Source organism: Tenrec ecaudatus, chromosome 16, assembly GCF_050624435.1.
Source record: "Tenrec ecaudatus isolate mTenEca1 chromosome 16, mTenEca1.hap1, whole genome shotgun sequence".
Classification (NCBI taxonomy): domain Eukaryota; kingdom Metazoa; phylum Chordata; class Mammalia; order Afrosoricida; family Tenrecidae; genus Tenrec; species Tenrec ecaudatus.
Genome location: NC_134545.1, coordinates 102,628,732 through 102,650,103, shown reverse-complemented (window position 1 = coordinate 102,650,103; position 21,372 = coordinate 102,628,732). Strand labels below are relative to the sequence as shown.

Here is a 21,372-nt window from a genome sequence, read left to right as displayed (position 1 = left end):
GCCCAGTGCTCAGTACACCCAATGCTGGGTCGAGCCAAGCTCTCAGAAGAGGTATCCACAGCAACCACCTTTATTCCTCCTACTGACTCACTCCTGGTGCCCCTGTGACCTGACCCACCCTTCCACTCCCCAGACTGGCAGATTTCTACTTGCCCAAAGCCTCCAGGAGAGTGCTAGGTAAAGTTGACAGTGGCCTACCAAACCCCGAGTCCTCCCGCCTTTCTCTGACAGGTAACCCCGAGGTCCCTCTTTCCCCTCCTAGGATTTTTAACACACTGGTCGCTCACTCCTCTTCCACTCTGCTGCACAGGGTCCTTTAAGTCTGGTTTTCAAATCAATCTGTACTCTTCATGCCCCCCAGTCCTCACTGCTCCTCAGGTCCCCACTCTTCACTGCTCCTTCTGCCCAGTGTAATCTGGCCTGTGGAGGAGTGAACCCCAAAGTCCATTGTCAAGCCTTAGTCCTTTCCAGATCAATGACTCTAATCACACACCCCTGTTTAAAATTCTCACCTCCATCCCTCCCCCTGAGCCCTAACCCTGTGCTGGCTCCCCATGCCTGATTAGACAGTTAGGCTGAGACCACACAGGCTGGGTGGGAGGAGATGACCAGTGCTCACTGCAATAGGGTCTCCTTGCCTTTCTGCCATTCCTCACCCTCTGCCTCTATGTGGGGCCACGTGACTTTTCGGGGCAGTGGGAGAGAGCTACAGACACATCTTGGTCCAGGGAGAAGGTGCATGCCATTCCTGTGCAAGACCCTCCACTGTTATCTTCCCACTGTGATGCATAAGGAGGTCCAGTGCTGCTGGCCACGGGATCACAGCCCCCACCTCCGGAGTCACTGCTATTGTCCAAAGGGCTGTGGCTTCTGGAAAGCTGCCCATAAGAGACTTCAAGAAATAAACACTTTGTAATAGAAAGCCTCAGAGATCTTGGTGCTGTTGGTCATTACAACATAACCTAACTCTGCGTTCCTGTTGGTCGGTGCCCCTGGAGTCAGCTCCGATCGTGGCGACCTTGTGTGCAGTGCAACAGGATGGCACACTGCCTGATCCTCCACCAGCCTCGCTGTCGTTGCTATGCTTCAGCCCACTCTTGTGGTCACTGTGTCAGTGCACGTCCTGAAGTCTCTTTATCTATGACCCTCTGGGTTATGAAGCATGCCGTTTCTCTCCAGGGACCAGCTCTTCCTGATGACATGTCCACAGTGAGCAAGGTGAGGTCTCCCCATCCTCCCATCTCAGTAGCATTCTGCTGACTCCCTTCAAGACAGATCTGCCTGTTTCTCTGGCATTCCATGGTCTGGTCTAACTCATCCTGACCGAGGGTCAGTCCTTCCATTCTAGGAACCTCATTGGTTCTCCCAGTCCTTCCCCATCTGTTCCTGTAATTACCCTCTGGATCCGGACCCATGAGGTTGTATCTGAACTACAACCACAGTCTCCTAATGAATCACACCGCCTTCACTTTCTGAACACCTTCTACGTATCCTAGAACTCCCAACAAACACTTTAGTTCCCTATGCATTACTTTTCCTATAATTTGTGGCATTGTCTTAAGACAGAATTGATTACTATGTATGCTTAACTAGGTAAACTAGACGTTGGTTGAACAAAAAGAATAACCTGTGGTTGGTAAATACGGAAGAGATTCTCAACCCACCAGTAGTCAAGGCAACACAAGAGAAAGGCGCAGGTGAGCTGGTCAGCGTGTCAGTCTGGCAGTATCTGGAGCTCCTGAGGATGCGGATGGACGAGCTGGCCCCTGAATTAGCATGGCTGACACCAGGGGGGAAGTCAGCCCCTTATGGCTCACCCTGCCCTGATGTGCCTGAGGGGAAAAGTCGGCCATCCAGGATAAACACAAGCACCCAAGCTCCCAACACGGGGGCAATGAGGCAAGATAGTGACGACTGGAGAATCCTAGCTAGGGAGCTTGGGGAGTGAGTGGGTCTCACACTGCTGGGGGGAGTGGGCCTCCAGCAGCCAGGAGGAATGGTCTACGAACTGCAGAGGAGGAAACTGCCGCTCAGCAGCATGAAGCAACGGGTCGCCGAACACAGAGCTGGAGGTGTTCTAGTCTCAGAGGCCTTGATCCCTTGGGCCAGCTCTGTTCTGGGCCCAAGAACATCACGGGGACACCATACCTGAGTCTAAAGGGGGCAGCATGGTCTGGAGGGGCTCCTCCTCCTCCTCTAGCACCTGACTGTTCTTCACCTGCTCACATGGGATGCGGGGGCAGGGCAAGCAGCTTCCTCTCCTTTCACCAACACCAACTTAGTAGGCACTTCCTCCCCCATAAACCCAATATAGTCACCGCCATCACAGCGAAGACCAGGCAACCACTGGATGGACTGAGTGACACAGGGATCGAGGTCTGAGCAAGCTGGGGAGTGGCACTGAAGTGCCATCTAGTCTAGGAAACCAGGAAGCAGGGTGCAGGCCCTGGGGAGAAGGCTTACGGAAAGCGTGGTGGCTTCACATTCCACGGCAGGCACAGGCAGCTCCCTACAAAGCCCGGGCAGAAGTCCCAAGAGCAGAGGGGCTGGGGAGTGCTGCGTAACAGAGTGTCCTGTGTGCAGGCCTCCCTTGGTCTGATGATCCTAGCATGTGTCTAGTGTGTCAATGACATGGAATGGTCATGTCCTCTCCGCAGAGCACCTGCCACTTGCCCAGTCACCCTGGCTCATCATTGTCATGTGTCCCGAATGGGACTAAGGGCAGAGCCACTTGGATATTGGGCTGTGTGTTTTCCTCAAGAGATGAGGGTGCTTCGTGGTAGTGCTTGGCTCTGTAGGTGCTGGACAGAGAGGGCTGGTCATGCCCAACACGGGTGACCCTCGGGGAGCGTCAGTGACCCACCAGAGCAAGGAGTGCCTAACACAGCCCACTGCTCAGCTCCAGGAACTTGGAGCTCGCCCACCCATGGAAGGGCTTAGACATTTAGACATTGAACTGTGTTTTCCAAAAATGTAGGCCACTTTGACTAGACCATAATTCTCAATATCGTGTGGTTATCCCTCATTTTGTGATCTGATGTCCGAACTCACTGCCAATGGATGGATGCTGACTCCTTGTTACCCTATGGGACAGGAAAGGCTGTCCCTGTGAGTTTCCCCGTTGAAGCTCTTAATGGGAGTAGAAAGCCCCATCTGTCTCCCAAGGAGTGGCCGGTAGCTTGGAACTGCTAACCTTGGCGATGGTAGCCCAACCCAGCCCGCCAGGGCCCTAATACCTATGATTTGAATGAGGCAGCATTTGTGGCAGTTATGTTAATGAGACAGATATGAAAGAGATTAAACAAGCTGGCAGAGATCAGAGGAACCTACTACCACAGGGAAAGAAGAGCCAGGAGTGGGGCGTCCTGTGGGCCTGGGGTACCTTGGCTGAGAAACTCTTTGACTCAAGGAGTGGAGGATGAAAAGGACCCCCCCCCCCCTGGAGCCAACAGAGAAAGAAAGCCTTCCTCCACAGCTGGCCCCCTGGATTCTGCCGCAGCACCTCCTAACCTGTGAGAATGGATTTCTGTTTCCTAAAGCCGCCGCTTATGGCATGTGCCTTAGTGCAAAGTCGCCCTCCAAGAAGGAGCATGGACAGCGTCTCTGGATCGGGCCTGGCCCCCTGGAGCACAAACCCACACACCAAAGTCACAGAGTGCTCTGCACCTCCGGGTCCCATGGGGAAGGTGCAGGAAATAACCGCACCTGCCTCAAAGGCTTACCGAGAAGAACTCATTCTGCCTCGTGCACACCCAGCATTTGAAGAACGTTGGTTTTACCACTGTCAATTAGATGTCGGGGTACTCCCTCCTGGAATCTACAGAATCAGGTGATTTGGTTCTTTGTTGGTTGGTTTCTATCAGTTTTATTGGCATATAATTTATATATCAGACAATTCAATTGTTCAATCGCAGCAAGAAGAGTTGTACAATCATCACCACCGTTTTAAGAACATTTTCTTCATCCTTGTACTCATCCTTATTTATCCCCATTTCCCCCCAACCTTTCCTGCTACACCCAAAGGAACCATTAATCCAGTTACTGTCTCTATAGGTTTACCTATCCTGGATTTCATATAGAAAAACATTTTTTTGAAACTAGCAAGAAAAAAAACTAAAAACAATAACAAGGTAAAACATATTTTTAAAACCTCAGTCAAAAAGAAAGCAGAAAATATTAAAAACTAGAATAAAAATTTTATATGGATCAGAAGAGAGATTCAGTGCTAAATTTTAACCTAACTGCATCTGCAATGATCCCCTTTCCAGTGTACGGTGCATGCTAGTGGCTGCTCACCTCCCTGGTCCATGGTTAGAGGGAATTCATCAGAGACTTAATCCACATGTATTTTCCCTTCACTTTCTTTTTTTACTTGGTTGACTGATAATTCAACTCATTGTATGGATGGTTTGGCGGTTCCCAGGCTCCTTGTGCCCCTCAAGGGGCAGGGGACTCACCTATGGTCCTTCGGAGATCTTCACACTGGCTGATGTGCGGGAACTTCAGGATCTCCTTCCACTTTTTGCTTTTGCCTTTGCGCTTTCCTCCACCCCCTGCAGAGATGAGGGAAAGAGGTTAGTGGTGGCCAAGGTTCTAGAGTCGGCACCCCATTCTACTGAGCCCACTGCCAGCTAGGCAGCGTCAGGTGACTCAGTGAGGTAAGAAAACATGGGCTGACTGGTGCCAACTTACTAAACTACAGTGAACAATTTCTCCCTTTTCCCAGCACATCTAAGACTCTCTTCCTAGGTATGGCTGTCCTCTGTTCTCCAAACCCCAAATCACCTTCCTACAGGATCAAAGTCTTTCCCAAACTGAATCTCAGGGGGATTTGTTCACTGTGGATAATGAGTTGGTTACTTTGTGCCTACTTTACTCATTGGGCAATCCACCCCAGCAGCTGCAGTAAGGTCTTTGGTCAAGCCAAGGAGACCCAGCTCCCATCTCTCTCTCTCTCTCTCTCTCTCCCTGTCCCAGGCCACCATCCAACATGGACTCCTTCCCAGAGACAGCAGGTTCGAGCCCTCCCTGCCTGTACCACAACCACACCAGGATCCTTGAAGTTGCTCCTCCCCAGACCCTCGTAGTGCCTGGGATCTGGTCTTGCAGACCAGACTAGAAACTAGCCTTTTCTTATTCACTGTTTCCTGGAATTGATTGGATAATAACCTCCCGAAGTGTGTGCTGGAATCCCAACCCCTATACTTGTGGACTCCTCACCACTTCCCTTCTCATTTTGTCCCGTTGCAGATATGGTTGAACTACATGGGGAATATCACATGCCAGTAAAATGCTGCCAAAGGTCGTTCAACGACGGTGCAGCCGTACATTGACAGGGAGCTGCCAGAAATTCAAGCCCGATTCAGAAGAAGACAGGGCCAGTTGGAGCTTGACTCAAAGCAGGAAATACCAGGCAAATAATGGTTTATGTTTTATAGGTGATGCAAAGGCACTGGTCTGTGTGAATCACGAGCCACTGTGGGTCACACTGAGAAGAACGAGAATGCCAGACACTTCACTGTGCTCAGGCCGGACCTGCACAAGGACTGAGAGGCAGCGATTCGAACAGAACAAGGGAATAAATACCACGTGGTTTAAAATCAGGAAAGGTGTGTGCCAGGATTGTTTCCTTTCATCGTCCTCATTCATCATCCTCATTCGCTGAGCACATGCTCAGCGAAGCTGGATGATATGAAGCAGACCGCAGCATCAGGATTGGAAAACGGCTCATTAACACTGAGATATACCGACGACACAACCTTGCTTGCTGAAAGTGAAAGGACTTGAACCACTTGCTGAGGAAGAGCAAGGATTCAGCCTTCAATGTGGATTACAACTCAATGGAACGAAAACCAAAATCCTCACAACTGGACCAACAGGTAAGATCATGATAAACAGAAAAGTCTGAAGTTGTCAAGGAGTTTGTCATGCGTGGGTCCACAATCAATACTCATGGAAGCAGCAGTCAAAAGATCAGATGATGTGCTTCATTAAGCAAATCTGCTGCCCAGGATCTCATGAAATTGCTGAGGAGCCAGGAAGTCACTTCGAGGACTAAGGTGGGTCTGACCCCAGCGATGGTATTTTTTATCGCCTCATATGCATGTGAGAGTTGGACAATGGATAAGGAAGGAAGACTGAAGAAGAACTGATGCCTTTGAATGATGGTGCTGGTGGAAAACACCGCAAGTTCATGGACTGTCAAAAGAACAAGCAGACCCGTCTTGGCAGAAGGACAGTGACAACCGGTTTGTGGTCTGTGGTATGTGGATGCGATGTCATTAGTTTGCATCATGCGATCCGAAGTGATAAAAATCACCTTCCAGAGTACAACTTATAATGTAGTTAAGGTATAATGGTGTAGAGTGAATTATAGATCTTATCACTTCAGAGTTATAAATAGCAGAATGGACACACACACAGAACCATCTACAAGTCAAGGAACGCTACCAACAAGGGCAGTCTTCACAGTCAAGATCCTGGTTAACACCCCGCCCCGCCCCATCGATGAGCAAGGACACGTCTGCTCTTTCAGGCCAGCTCATGGACAGCTTTGCCACAGCAGCACGGAGAAAGGAAGGCATTCCCTTGGGGCTTGGGAAGCCTTATAGAACAAATCATTGAGCAAGTGGATTGTGGAGCCCTTACCACTTCCTCTCTCATTTTCCCTGTTGTTTCCTGTCTGCTTCTCCAACTGGAGGCCAAATGTTGGGACTTCAATTTCCACTTTTCTCAGACAACCCTTCTTCTCCACCCTCACAACTTCCAGGTTCTCGGAGGGCCTGTTTCGGACAGATGCCAGAGCACAGGTGTACACTCGCAGAATCTAGCATGCCACTGGATTATCACCCGCATTTGGCCTTGGACCTGAAAACACTTTGTGCCAAGTGGCTTCAGGAGGAGCAGGATGCTGTCACCTTATGATGGGACCAGGCCCCCCTCCTGAGGGCCAGGAAGTAGAAGAGGGAGCTGTTGGGCAGGGGCAGGTCACCAGTGTCCGTTTCTCTGTTCTCCACATGTCCCATCTTCAACCCCAGCAAAGCAGCCCCAGCTCCCCCCTCTCAGGTCTCCACAGGTGGCAAAGGCCACATGCTCCAGGGGGTGGGGGTGAATGTGTGTTGGGCACCACCACTGAGCAGCCACTGTTTGAAGAGCCTCTTGTTGAATGTCCAGAGGGACTCTTGGGCCCATGTCACAGATGAAAGAACAGGCTTAGAGGTTGCATAACTCATCAGCTGGTGGCCTGCCGACACCACCCCTGCACCTCCTCCAGCTGGAGTCAGCACACACACACTCCCTGCAACCACTCCACATGCACCCCACAACGTATCACACACCCCATTGCCTATCACACATATCCTACATACGACCCGCACATGACACATTATACACCATACCACAAATCACAACTCACACACACCATAAGCTGCCCTGAGCCAAGCCCCACACACACCCTCCCCTGCAGTCCTCACCCTGTGCCCACCCAGAGACGAGAAAACCGAGGTGTGGGACAGGGTAGCAAGTCCTCTAAGGCCACTTGGCTCCTACATGACAGAAGCAAGACCCTGAACTCAGAGAGCAGGCCCTGGGCTCTTTGGCCCCCACCCCCACCTCCGTGGGGCTGCAGCACCCCCATTTAAGTGTACTCCAAGTTGGAACTTCTCAAAGGATCCAAGGGAGCGGTGACGGCAGCACCCTGTGACAGATGCAGGAGGCGACGGCACACACCCAGGCCTGCAGCACTCCCCAAAAAGCTGCTGCCCAGAGCCAGGCCTGCAGCCATTCTGTTTGACCCTCACATGCCTTGTTTGTTTCCTGTTCACCGAGCCAGCTGCCAACATTTAAACACCAGGTTTCACATACAAACCCATGCACTGACTTCTCTCACATGGCGAGAACAGGCCAGAGCTGGGCAGCAGCTGACCCAGGACAGGACATGTGGTCTCCAGAGAGGCCCTGTCCCACCTAGCTGGGGTCCTCATTCACATGACCCGCTGGCCCCCTAGGGGTTTGTATGTGGCCCCGCGAAGAGTCAGCCTAAGGCTGCAGGGAAACCAAGTCCGAGACCTCCATCTGGGGCTACACAGCCTTGAAAGGACTTCCACATCCTTTGCCCTCCCCGCCCACCACCCTCCCACCAGTCCGTCCTCAGACCTGGCTGGCTGAGGCCTCTGGACAACACAGATCCCCAGGCGTCCCCCGGAACTCACTGGGCCACAGGCTCAGTGAGCAGAACCCAGGAATGTGCTCCCTTAAAGGGCTCTTCAGGTGGTGCTCGCACATGTGCGGGCGCACGTGCACACACACACACACACACACACACACTTCTCTAGATGAGCATATCCATCAAACTACAGAATTCACCAGCTTCATCCTTTCAACCAATATGGACTGAGCCTCTACCAAACTCCGCGCTGGGGTTGCAGGGTTATGGAGTGGGCATGGTCTGTGCCCTCGGGACTTCCGCTCCAGGAGGGGGCCCGGCAGCAGATGCTCTGCGTCCAGGGCGCTCGCAGAAGGGTTTGGCCATCGCAACTGTGAGCAGGGTGCTAAGTACTGCGGCGCATTCCCTGGCCGTTCTGACCAACATGTTCCAGAGACCTGCGGGGCTGGGGGAGCTCAGGCGTGAGGTGACTGAGGTGGCAATGGCGGGGTGTTCCCCGAACAGTGAAGGTAGACTTTGAGAGGGGGCACCACACAGCCTCTGGAGGCTGCCAGAGTGGGGTGGGCACAGCCCTCCTGGCCCCCAGCTGGGGCTGCTTTCCCCCTATTCTGACCTCCGGAGTTCCAATAACAGTGGGGAGGAAGGGGGAAGACTGTCAGCAGGGTGTCCCTCCCCTGCTGGAGTCTCCGCATCCACATGTGGCTCCCTGCTCCTCAGAGTCCCATCTTTCACCTCAGAATCTCGAGGGCTCAGACAGGCCGGCAGGGATTCTGGCCTAACGAGCAACAACACCGGCCTCAGCAAGGTCACTGCTTGCAGACAAACCCTTGGCCCTCAGTGTGCTGTGGACTGCTGGGCAGCATACTTGAGGGCTGAAGTGTTGATACTGTTTATTGTTTCAGTCAGACTTGATTGTTTCTCAGTATCCTGAGGGCCCTGCCACACCAGAGTAGGAACTCCCTGTGCCCTGGCCCTGTGGCCCCAGCTGCCCTGAGCCCCACTATGCCCTGCCCAGGACCCAGACTCCACCCATCATCCTCAGTCAGGTTCCAGGCCCTTCTCTGCAGTCCCCCCATCTTCTCCCCCTCTGGGTCATTGTCCACAACCTCAGCCTGCTTTTCCAGAAGTCTCTCCCGCACACTGTGGTCTCAGCCTGCACCTGTCACCGTGAGGTGCCCCAGCCACTTGTCTCTGAAGAAAGCCCTTCTCTGCTTCCTCCACCAGGGTCAGTGCAGGAAACCCCAACCCAACAGATGCACGTGCCCCTTCCCCAGTCCACTTTCACCGGCCCATTCGGCCTCAGTGAGGTCCCTACCGATGTCCACCACTGGCCCTGCCTTGACCTGGCCCGCCTGCTGCTCTGTGGACCTCCCCCCACCCCCCACCCCGAGGTCAGTTCTTCCCCAAGTACCTCTAGGCCCCACAGTACCTGCTGAACAGAAAGACCCGTGGTAGCCCTTCTTAGCCCCCAAACACCCTACAGACAGAGTTCTCTCTCCAGGAACAGTTTGCCTGTCCTCTCTGCTGCACCCCCAGGCTCAAGCTTGTGCCAATGTCTCCTCCCACTGGAAGTCCCTCTAGAATGGACTGGAAGACAGAACCCCTGGGGGTCTGGCCTTCCAGAGGGAAGGTAGGGCAGCCATCTCTTTCCCCAACAACTAGCACAATGCCTGGTTCACGGAGAGCGTTTGTCCCGCCGAGGAGTGACCAGAGGGAGAAATGGCAGGAGGCTGGTGCTGCCCACTGTCCTCCTTACAGTGCTCTTGCTCGGCCCCTGGCCAGTGCGAAGGGTTTGCGCTCACCACCAAGCTGAAAGCTGGGGATTCCGCCCACCTGTGGTACTGTGAAAGACAGGCACCCGGCTTCTACGAAGATCCCAGCCAAGCACCCGATAAGCAGCAGCTCTACTCGGCACTGGGTGCCATGACTCACAATCCCTTGAAGGCAATGGGTACGGTGGTGCCAGGTGACTTTTCAGCCCCATTGTGCCGATGAGGCACCTGAAGCTCACAGAGAGGAATGAATAGGGCCAATGGATGAACTGCTCACCAATAGGTGGGCTTTATGTCCCCCACCTCCCAACTTCCCCACTTGCAGGTACTCCCCTCTAGTGAGCTTCATATACTACGGGCTTCCTGGCTGACTGCCCACCTCTTACCTTACACCCTCTGGTTAGCAATGAGGAGCCACCCCTTGCCTCCTTGGACACCCTGCTCAACCCCTGCACATAGCAGCGGGCCAGTGGCCAGGGCGACTGCTTTAGGAGGGACGGCCCTGCCAGCTACAGAGGCCAAGACTGAAGGGAGCGCTGGTCACAGAGCACCAAATGGCCGATCCTTTCCCCTGCATGGATAGGTGGGCCACCCAACCCTGGAGGAAGCGCACTCCAGGGACATGCACGTGACGCCCCCATGCATGCCCTCTGCCTTAGGAGGGCTGGCCTGAAGGCAGGAAGGAATTTGCTTATCAAATTCCACCCCATTCACTTCTGCTTTCTCCTTAGTTGTAGGCAGGCACCTACCCTGCCAAGGGGCTGGGGAAGTACGATAAGGCGGGGTGACCTGCTGAGAAGGGTGGGGCTCTCAGGCAGGAGGCCACATCCTAGCAGGGAATGGAGTCAGGAATGGGGAAACAGTCATAATAACGTCACTACCATTTCTTAAGCACCGGCTGAGCGTGCATGTGCATGATGGGGTTGAGAAAGCTAATGGTGCTCCTTCTGCCCCTGCGGCCCCTCAGGGAAAAACACCAGCCCCCCTCACTCCCACCCCCACCCCGCAAGGACTGCCACCAGAGGAGAGGCTGCCAAGGCAGGGAAGGGTTTATCAGCTGTCAATCGGGTTATTCTGCCTGCTTCTGTGGAGAAGTTTACGCTTTGGAATCAGAGGAGACAGGTGGGGGTAGTAGGGAGCTGAGCTCCAGGAGGGACTGCCAATGGCAGCTTGACCCCCGATGCGGAGCAGGCGGGGGGGTGGGGGTGAGGTAAATGAAGAGGAGGTTGGGTGAGGAGCAGCCTCCAGCCTCCTAGAGACCCGTGACCAACCTGGCACAAGCAAAGCCCCATCTCCCAAAGGACACTTGCAGGGGCACCTCGATGCTCGGAGGGTTGATGTGCTGTGCTCCTCAACCCCGAAACCAAAACCCAACCCTCAGCCGTCGAGTTCATTCAGCTCAGGGCCACCTCGGGCATGACAGAGCTATCATCTGGTCATAGAAGGGAATCTCCAGGCCTTTCATATGCAGCACAGTGAAGGGGGCTCCAACTGCAAAATCTGGATTAATGCATGGGCACATACTCTGTGCCCCACCTGGAGACCTCCTTGGACCCTGGGGCTTCTTATGCCCTCTTCCAGAGCAGTGGCCCCTGACCTGTGTAAAATAACTGACCCCAGACCTCTTGCCCACCTGACGTGGATTTGATTCCTCATACTCCTGGGACCAGGGTGCAATTCACACTGTTCACCCATCTCCACATGTATAGTCCTCACACTAGCCCTGAGAAGCAGGTCCGATTACCGACCCCCTTATACAGATGGGGAAGCAGAGGCCCAGAAAGACAAGAACCTAAGCACCAGATTGCCCAGGCCGTGTGTGTGTGTGTGTGTGTGTGTGTGTGTGTGTCACCTGAACCATTTGGTCTCACACTTAATCTGATGTCTACCTACTTCCTCTAGAGACGAATGTGTAATTGATCAGAGGATGGCTCCTTGGAGGAAACCGAGGGAGCCTCTATGTCTGTTTCCCCAAGACCTTCTTTCTTAAATCTGGGGTTCCTGACAGGAAGTCGTTTAAAATGCTAGCCCTGGCAAACCCCAAACCTGTGAGTCAAGCTGTGGGTGGGGCAACATCCCGCCTGAACAAGTCCTCCCCGAGAGGCAAACCACCCCCCGCCCCAAAGGGAGAGACAGTCCTCCATCGGGGCTTGCCATGGGGACAGAGGGGCCCTTCTTTCCCAGAATTCCTCTGACCTGGCACTCCTGTTCTGCCTACTTCCAAAAGGGTGACTTGGTGGCAGGGTGGTTGCATGCTGGGCTGCTAACCGCATTCGCTCCTCGGGAGAAAGACCAGGCTTCCTGCTTCAGGAAAGAATTCATTTTGAAAGCACACAGAGGCAGTTCTACCCTGTCCTACAGGGCTGCTCTGAGTCGGAAACAGCTCGATGGCAGGGAGCAGTCTTGTTTGGTTGTACTTCTAAAAGACACAGTTCAAGCTCCCTGCCATGGAGTCGAGTCTGGTGCACAAATACCGTACAGAACAGGGTGGAACTGCCCCAGTCGGTTTCCAACACTGTCATTCTTTACAAGAGTGGAAAGACTCCCCTTTCTCCACAGGAGTGGCAGGTGGTTTCGGACTGCTGCGGACCTTGTGGTTAGCTGCCCAAAGAGCCCCGGCGGTGTGTGGTGAAGCACCTGGCTGCCAGCCGAAAGGCTGGCGGTTCTAACCCACCTAGTGGCTCTACTGAGGTCTAGGAAGTCCTACCAAGCAGTTCGGCTCAGCCATGTGGGGTCCCGGTATGTTGGAACGGACAGCTCCACAGAACGCCTTCTCAGGATCTGGTGACATGCACAGAGACGAAGACAAGCTAACTGTCTACCTTCCTCTCAGTTTGAGTCTGGAGACCCTAGGGTCTGGCTTGGGCAAAAACTGGGGCCCTGCCTGACTGACAGCCTCACAGCCACGTGCAGACAGACATGGGAGCTGAGCGGTGGGAGGCATTGCCAGGAAGCCCCAGGAGATGCATGAGAGGAGCCATCAGCAGTGAGACAGCCCTGGGATCCATCTCTGTCCCTTCCTGACTGGAGGTCACCTGGCTCTCTACAACACTGGGCATGGGAGTCACTGGGCACACACCGTCCACTCTACATGGCTTTTCACTGTGTTCTGATTTCAAAGTCACTCTTCACTTAGGATGCCTTGCGGTGACTTGGGTTACTAACTGCAGTCAGTGGCTCAAACCCACCACTGCTCTGTGGGAGACAGATGAGGCTGGCTGCTCCCACCAAGATGGACAGTTTTGGAAACCCTGGATAGGGACCCTGTGAGTCGGGATGAGTGAGTTTGGTTTTGAGGGTTCCCACGATCCCAGAGAAAGGGTCTTTTCTGGAGAGAGGAATGTCCCACAGCTCTACGGGTCTTGAGGAGGCACCTGGCAGCCTGCTTCCCCACGGGGCATGCTATCCCAACTCAAACCCAGGGCAATGCTGGTGAGTGCCGTTCTATGCAGGGTTTGCAGGACAAGCCTCAAGCAAGCTGGTTCGTGAAGAGAGGATTGTGGCCAGGATCCCAAGGCCCTCCCAGGGTCTAAGGAGCTGCAGCAACACACCTGGGCCAGTGGAAAGAGAAGGCTGTGGAGAACCCAGAACTGGGCTGCCTGCTCTGGCTGCCACCCTCTGGTCGCCTGCCTCTCCACCCACCATGCTAGGCTGGGCACTTCTTAGCACAAGAACCCAAGTGTCTGCGAAGGCCCCTCAGTTTTCAAGACTCCTCCGCCCAGCTCAGTATCCACCTTCCACAGTCCCAGAGAACGATCCTGATTGGCCAGCCCACCTTTCCTCTCCAGGCCGCATATCATGGTGCTGTGGTTGAAATTGTGTCTCCCCTGCCCCCAGGAGATGTGTTGAAGCCCTAACCCTGAGCTGTGAAAGGGACCTTGTTTGGGGGAACCGGGTCTCTCTCTCAGTGGCATCAGTTAAACCAGTAGTTCTCAACCTTCCTAATGCCGTGACCCTTTAATACAGTTCCTCATGTGTGGTGACCCCCAAACATAATTTTGCTACTGTTATGAATTGGGAAACCCCTGTGAAAGGGCCATTCAACCCCCAAAGGGGTCACGACCCACAGGTTGAGAACCACTGAATTAGACCATACAGCTGTTAGGCGGGTCCTAGTTCACCCCTTCTCAGTGGTGTCTCATAAAATGGGGGACAGACAACGGAGAGAGTCACACAAAGGCATGAGTGGGAGACAGACACCATGTGACAATGGACATCTATAAGCAGCAAAGAAAGCCAAGCAGTACCCTCAGCCCAGGACACCAGGAGCAGTGCCCCTCCCAGAGTTCCTCTCCACAAAAGGGTGTGTGGGGCCAGGAGCCTGCACTGGGCTCTAGACCCGGCCACAATCACATTGCCCCTTGAAGTCGCCAGTCTGTCAGATTCCCTGTCAGCCTCAAGGCAGACGAGGGTGAGCCAGAGTTGGACACCATCTGAACCGGTTTGGGTGCCACAGGGCAGGCAGAGGGCAGGACAGTGGGTAAAGAAATAACAGGGCCGGTCTCTTGCTGCAGCGCCGAGAGTGGGATCGCCCGGGAGTTGGTCTGGAAGCCAGGGATTGCGTTAAGAAAATGGCAGACATGGCAGACAGGGGAGAAATTGCCAGCTTCGATAGGGCCAAGCTGAAGACAATAGAGACGCAGGAGAAGAACCCCCTGCCAACCAAAGAGACCATGGAGCAGGGGAAGCGGAGTGAAATCTCCTAATCCGGGAGGATTCGTCCCCTCCATCATCCACCAGACTGATGTGGAGGAAGAGTCACCTGCAAGATGGACATGAGTGACAAGCTGCACTGTGAACCCACCGGCCTTCAGGTCTCCGAAGGGACTACCAAATTCTCCGGTCTTCCCTGGGATACTATAGAAAATTATTTGTATGATTAATGAAAATAAGACACACCTCGTGGCATTAAAAAAAAAAAAGGAAAGAAGTAACAGGACAATCCCTGCTCCCAAACCTAGTGCAGAAACTTCCGGGGTGGGGTCCATCCCACCAGGGTTATCAGGAGTGAGGCCACTAGATCCCCATCCTCATCCCCTCTCCTGCAGGGGGCTGCTGCTTGTGGATTCCCCAGAGTCACAGAGCTTGGAGAGAAAGGCTGCCTTGCACTCGGGAGAGGGAGCATGGGTCAGGAGTCCAGGGTGCACTGCCAGGTGGGACTTTAGAATATGCACCTGGGCGGGAGGGGGCGGCGCGGGCAATGGACAGGGGGAGCGGGCAGAAAGCCGAGCAGTGGGGATCCAAGGTCACCCAGTGTGCTGTGACACAGAGGTGGGGGCAGGGCTGTGAGATGATCGCTCTACCAGATTGCAGCTCACCGAGGCCAATGACTCACTTGCTCTCGGCACTCACTGGGATGGAAGGTCACGTTTCCATTCAGCCAGTGTGGGACCAAAGAATGGGTTCAGTTCTTTCTTCCACAGATGAGAGCGCAGCCCTCAGCCCTCACCACGCTGCCAGCAAGACTGGCTTTCCAGAACGCACCGCCACGGGAGGCCGTGGGTGTTCTCAGAGCCAGACCGCCGGTGACAAAGCAAGGGCCCCATTTTCCTGGTGAAGGGGGAGCAGCCCTGTGTCTGCACCCCCGGCCCCCACCCTCCTCCTTCAGTTTCCTTTCACATCCATCTTGGGCCCTGCACCTGTGCCTCACGCTGACCGGGTGGGTGTGGGAACCTTGCTGAGTCAGCGTCTCTTTTCATCCGGCTCTGATTAAGTCAGAACCTCGGTGACAGGCCTGATCGGGGGTGGTGTTCCCCCAGTGACTCAAGCCTATTCAGAGGTGACAAGGCTTCAGCCATCTGTACTTGGGGTGGCCTTGGCCTGCAGGGGGCTTTCCATGACCCAGCACACTTGGCCACTGCTGAGAATGGGAGACAGACATCAGGAGAAACTAGCCCTGTGCCCAGCCCTGCCACTGACTCATGGGGACCAGGAGGAAGCACCTCCCTCTGCCTCAGTTTCCTTGTCTGGGGCTGAGACTATTGCACAGAAACAGTGGGGGCAGAACCCTTTTTGTCAAGAGATCTTTCATTTAGGACCCCAGTAGTGGGTTCCAAGGAGCCCTGGTGGCACTGTGGGTGGGTTCAGTGTGGGACTGCGAGCCAAAAGGTCAGCAGTTTGAACCCACCTCTCCTAGGGAGAAAGACTTTCTGCTCCTGGACAGATTTAAAGTCTCAGAAACTCAACGGAATTGCCCCGTTCTGTAGAGTCGATCTGAGTTGTCATCGACACCACAGCAGTGAGTTTGGTTTGCGTTTCGTATCAGGTTGCACCAAACAGAAACTCACTGCCATCTAATTCACTCTGATCCCTGCAGACTCTGTAGGACAGGGTAGAACTGCCCCTGTGTGTGTCTGAGACTAACTCTTTAGGGGAGTAGGAACCCCCCTCTTTCTCCCACAGAGCACCTGGTGGTTTTGGACGGCTGACCTTGGAGTGAACAGCTACCCATGTAACCACTATCCACCAGGGCTCCCATGGTGTGCTTCAGATTCATGTCTGTCTAGAACAAATAAAGCTGTGGCCTTATTTGGTATGAGGGTCTGACAGATGTGAATCATTAAGGGCCTTGAAATGAGGTTATCCTGAATGTAAGGTGAACCTCAAGTCCAATGGCTGGTGAGCTTACAAGACAATGGTTCTCAACCTGTGGGTCGTGACCCCTTTGGGAGTCAAACCCTTTCACAGGGGTGACCTGATTCATAACAGTAGCAAAATGACAGTGATGAAGTAGCAACGAAAATAATTTTATGGTTGGGGGATCACACGACATGAGGAACTGTAAGAAAGGGTCACGGCATGAGGAAGGTTGAGAACCACTGTTCCAAGAGAAGGGATAGTGGGGACTGGACACAGAGGGACACTAGGGAGAGGTCACGGGAAGACAGCTGAGATTGGTGTGATGCTGCCACGAGTCGAGGCCCGGGGCTGGGAAGGATTTGTCCCTGGAGCCTCTTGGGAGAGACAGCCCTGCTGACGCCTTGATGCTGGCCAGCCAATTCCCAGACTGAGAGAGAATAAATCCCTGTTTTCAAGCCACCGATTCGGTTAGAGCCAAGGACCTCTGGTGTCATGGTGGGTTAAGCATCAAGCTATTCAACAAGGTTGCCATTGAAGTTCACCAGGAGCTCTCCAGGAGAAGGGTGGGGCTGTCTGTCTCTGTAAAGACTGATTGTTTTGGAAGCCCTACGAAGCAGTTCTGCTCTGTCTTACAGGCTCACTAAAAATTGGAATCAACTCGGTGGCAGTGGGTGAGTTTGGGACATCCTGGGCAAAGACACAATGCCCCAGGGTTGATATGGTGGGGAGAGAGGGGATGGGACTTACCAACAGTGAGCAGGGGACACATCTCATCTCTGTGGGTCCTACATTCTGAAAACACCCAGCACTTGGCAGACTCTACTTTGGGGCACCTTCCTGTATAATGACTTTCTGATCGCCCTTGAATCATGGGACTCCAGCCTGCCTCCTCCCTAGCCCCCACCCCTCACGCATCCACTCACCCTACACCTCTATCCAGCCCCCGTTCCTCCATGACCAAGTTGCTTTCTGCTGCATGGCAGGCCCCACCAAAGGCACTAGGCCCTGTGAGATGGGATTTCTACTTTGGTGACTTGAGTAAGCTGCCCTTAGGACAGGGATCAGTAGGAGCTGTGGCCCTGATGCCTCAGAAGTGTGCCCAGTTCCATCCTCGCTGGGAAAGGGGTAAGTTTGAGGAGGGACATGGAGAGATAGAGAAAGGGGGCACAGAGTCCCCCCTTCCAGGGTTTCCCAGGGCTACCCACCACCACCTTCACCACACACTGGGCTTAACCCTCTTTACAGAACTACTGCAATGACATGAGGAGGACGCCTGCATCCCTTGGTGGCCCAAACAGCTAGCACTCTCAGCTGAGAACCCAAAGACTGGAGTTTTGAGCCCACTCAAGGAAGGGAGGCGGAGTACAACACAACTGTACTCTGACATCCAGGGGTCACCAGGCATTTGGAAACCAGCTCAGAGCCACCCCGCGAGATTTAGCCAAGACTGTTCCCGGGGCCCGGAAAGCAGCCGGCCCCAGAGTCAGTAAAAGCAAAGAGATGCAGAAGCCAGGTGGAGGGGAGGGGTCTCCAGGCCCAGACTGGACCTGGGAGCTATACTGCTTAGTGTGGGGTGGGGGGAGAGGGAAGCCCCGCCTCACTGCTGGAGAGGAGAGGCAGCAAGTACTGTGGTGGGCATTGGGTGCCCCGCCCCTGCCCCACCTGCGCCAGGCGTTGCTCTTTGCAGGACAGGAGGTGGAGGGTGAAAATGCATCTGCTTTCTGCCTCAGTGAGCTGTGTGGTGTGGCCGATCTCAGCTGCAGGAGCCTGAAACCTGCCCAGCAGTCAGTCTAAGGGCAGCACGTCTGGGAGGTATGAGGCGTGGAGGGCAGAATGGGGCCTGTGGGCTGTGGGCTGTCGGGAGGTTCACCTCCAGGCCCGCCTCGCAGCCACACAACAGTTGGGGTTTCCAGGGCAGAAAAGCCTCAGCTACAACCAGAAGGAACCCACAACCTCAAATTAGGAAAACCCAAACCAATGCCAGGCCTGGTAACTGGTCACCACGGGGACGGCAGACACGCCTCCTCCCAGCCCACTGAGCCTGGTGTGGTTGGGGGGAGGCTGGAGACTGGGTACCTTCCCGCCCAGGAAGCTCCTGCTGCTGAGGGCAGAGGGAGGAGACTGGGCTGCCTCCTGGAGGGAGGCTGCCGCTGCTTCCCAGGGGCTCGGGCGGCCGGTATCACAGCCTCTTCTCTGCAGTGTGAAGGTGGGTACTTCCACGTGCTTATGTGAGCCTGCCACATATCTGCTGTGTAGCCTTGGTGATGCTCCCCAAATTCACTGCCATCTAGTCGATGCTAGACAGAGCAGAACCGCACCTGAGTTTCCGAGCCGGTGACTGTTGGTAGGAGTAGAAAGCCCCCTCTCTCCCCAGGAGCAGCCAGTGGTTTCAAAGTGCTGACTTGCAGTGAGCAGCCCAATGCAGAACCACGACACAACCAGAGTTCCTGCAGTCGAAGATGGTGCGGCCCAGGCTGCATTGCTGTGTTAGGACTGGAGCCTTGTGTGCAAAACACTTAGCACAGAGTAGATGCTCACTAACTGTAGCTGTTGTCACCACCACCGTCATCTCTGAAACCACAATGATCACTAACAGCACTACCAGGTCCGGCATCGCCACATTCATTTCCGCCACACCCGCCACCACCACCATCAGCACCACAGTCATCTCCACTACCATCGTCACCACCACCACCCTACCATGACCAGCATTTTCTTCCATACCACCACTATTAGAAGCACAACCATCACCATTACCAATGCCATCACCACAGTCATACCCTATCACCACCAATGTGATCATCAACCACCACTATTAATTAGCACCATCACCATCGCCATCACCACCACCACCCCAAAGCCACCACCAGTATCCTCAATTCCACCACTATTCAGCACCCTACTGCCATCAATGCCACCACCATGAATTACCCCACCCCCACCCCACACTAGGGCTTTTGTGGATGAAAGAACAGGGACCAGGGAGCTGGCATGGGGCAGAGAGTACATCTCAGGTCCAGGTCTTCTCACCCTTGATGAAAAGTTCAGGCATCTATCCAACCACTGCTCCCCGCCCCCCTGGCCACCAACACACACACACACACACACACACACACACACACACACACACACACACACACACCCTTCCCCATCAGCATGATGTCAGATCTGTCCCAAGGCCTGGGACATCCTGGGGGATGCCTCAGGGGAGCCACGCAGAGGGTGCTACATGATCTGGTCCGCTAGCTATCTGACCTCCCCTCCTACTCCTCCCCCCATCGCTCACTCTACTCCAGACACGTGGTTCACCTTGCTGTTCCCCAAGCAGCCCAGGCACATTCCTGCCTTGGGAGTTCTGCTCTGGACCAGCGTTGGCCAGAGTGCCCTGTCCCGGCTATTCAATTCTGCCCTTGTAGTGCAGCCGTCATGGGTAATCTGTATACAAACTGGCGTGGCTGTCTTCCAATAAAACTTTATTTGCAAAGCAGGAGTTTGTTGGATTTGGCTTGGGGGATCATAGTTCACACCTGTCTTTCTGTTCCCTCTGCCTGGAACCCTCTTCCTGCACCTTGGGAGAAGATGTCCCCTGAGTAATAGATCCACTTCCTCCAACATTTGCACAGACCTCACATTCTCCAGAAGACTGGCTGGGCTACCCCACCAGCCACCCACCCCGTTCCGTTCTCCCATCCTCCTCCCTCAGCACCGAATTTCCAGGGCACGTATCACTGAGTACAGTCTCCATGACTTGCTCCTTCTGTTTCTTGCTTATTGCCTGTCTCCTTCTCCCTTCCAGTTAGAATGTGAGCATCAGCAGACCAGGGACCTTAGTTTTGCTCCCCGCTGAGTCCTAAGAACCTTGAAGAGTGCTTGGCATCCAGGAAACCCTTCATGAGCCTTGGATGGGTGGGCAGAAGCATGGCGAGAGGGGCAAGACCACACCCCAAAAGATGGTTTCCAAATGAGCCTAAAAGCACAAGGCCCACACCACACACCACAGCCTCCCTGTCCTCTCGGAAAATGGCCAGATACCACCTCCTCCCAAGTAAGGAACATTACAGAGCCTGCCAGCGTTGCCCCCAGGGTGTGCCACCTTCCATTCAGCAGGTCAGTGTCTGTCATTGGACCATGTGCCCCTTCTTCTAGGACAGCCTGGGAAGCTAGGCGGATGGACCTCCTGCTCTTATCATCACAAGCTGAGTGACCACAGGCCACTTCTCCAACCTCTCTGGGCCTCATTTATCAATCAGTGTAATAACCAAGAGCAACCCTACTGGTGCGGAGGGTAAGGTGTCAGATGGAAAGGTATGTCCTTGCCCTCCCCTGGGGAGAAGGGTTTCTGGGAGAGGCTTGACAAAGACAGGGACCCCAAAGGAGAAGCTGGGTGTGTCTGAGACATGCAAGGCAGCTCAGAGCAGCTGGAGCAGAGTATATCCGGAGATGAGGCTGGGAGGGAGGGAGGCAGGCGCGGCCCCTCAGCCTGCAGGGTCTCGTAGGTCATGATGAAAAGTCTGGATTTCATCCTAAGAGCAATGGGAGCCATTGGGAGCCTGGAAGTGGTTTGCTTTTATAAGCCCACCAGCTGCTCCACGGGAGAAAGATGAGGCTGTCTGCTCCTGGCAAGGTCTGCTGTCGCCCACACCCTGTATAAAACCACTGTGAGTTGAAACCCACTAGCTGGCAGTGGGGATTCTTGGGGGGATCCGAACTGAATGCCCTTTGAAGGGGCAATGAGAGTGTGTCCTGTAAATGCTCGTGACAAGGACAGGTTAGCGTGGGTGGGTGTGAGGGCACTTTGATGTCCTTCTCCAGCCACCGCCCCAGTACTCCCCCAGTGCTTCGAACCCACTCTCCTCA

General features: G+C 54.3%; 1 protein-coding gene and 1 pseudogene across 1 annotated transcript in view; one reads left to right on the top strand and one right to left on the bottom strand.

Annotated features, from left to right (window-relative positions):
• GRK5 (G protein-coupled receptor kinase 5) overlaps positions 1 to 21,372 on the bottom strand; it is a 223,387-nt gene that overhangs the window by 115,628 nt on the left and 86,387 nt on the right. The window contains exon 2 of the mRNA XM_075533349.1: positions 4,458 to 4,553. Within this exon, the coding sequence (XP_075389464.1) occupies positions 4,458 to 4,553 (96 nt within the window). The remainder of the gene's footprint in view (positions 1 to 4,457; positions 4,554 to 21,372) is intronic.
• On the top strand, positions 14,508 to 14,642 carry LOC142429865 (thymosin beta-10 pseudogene; annotated as a pseudogene).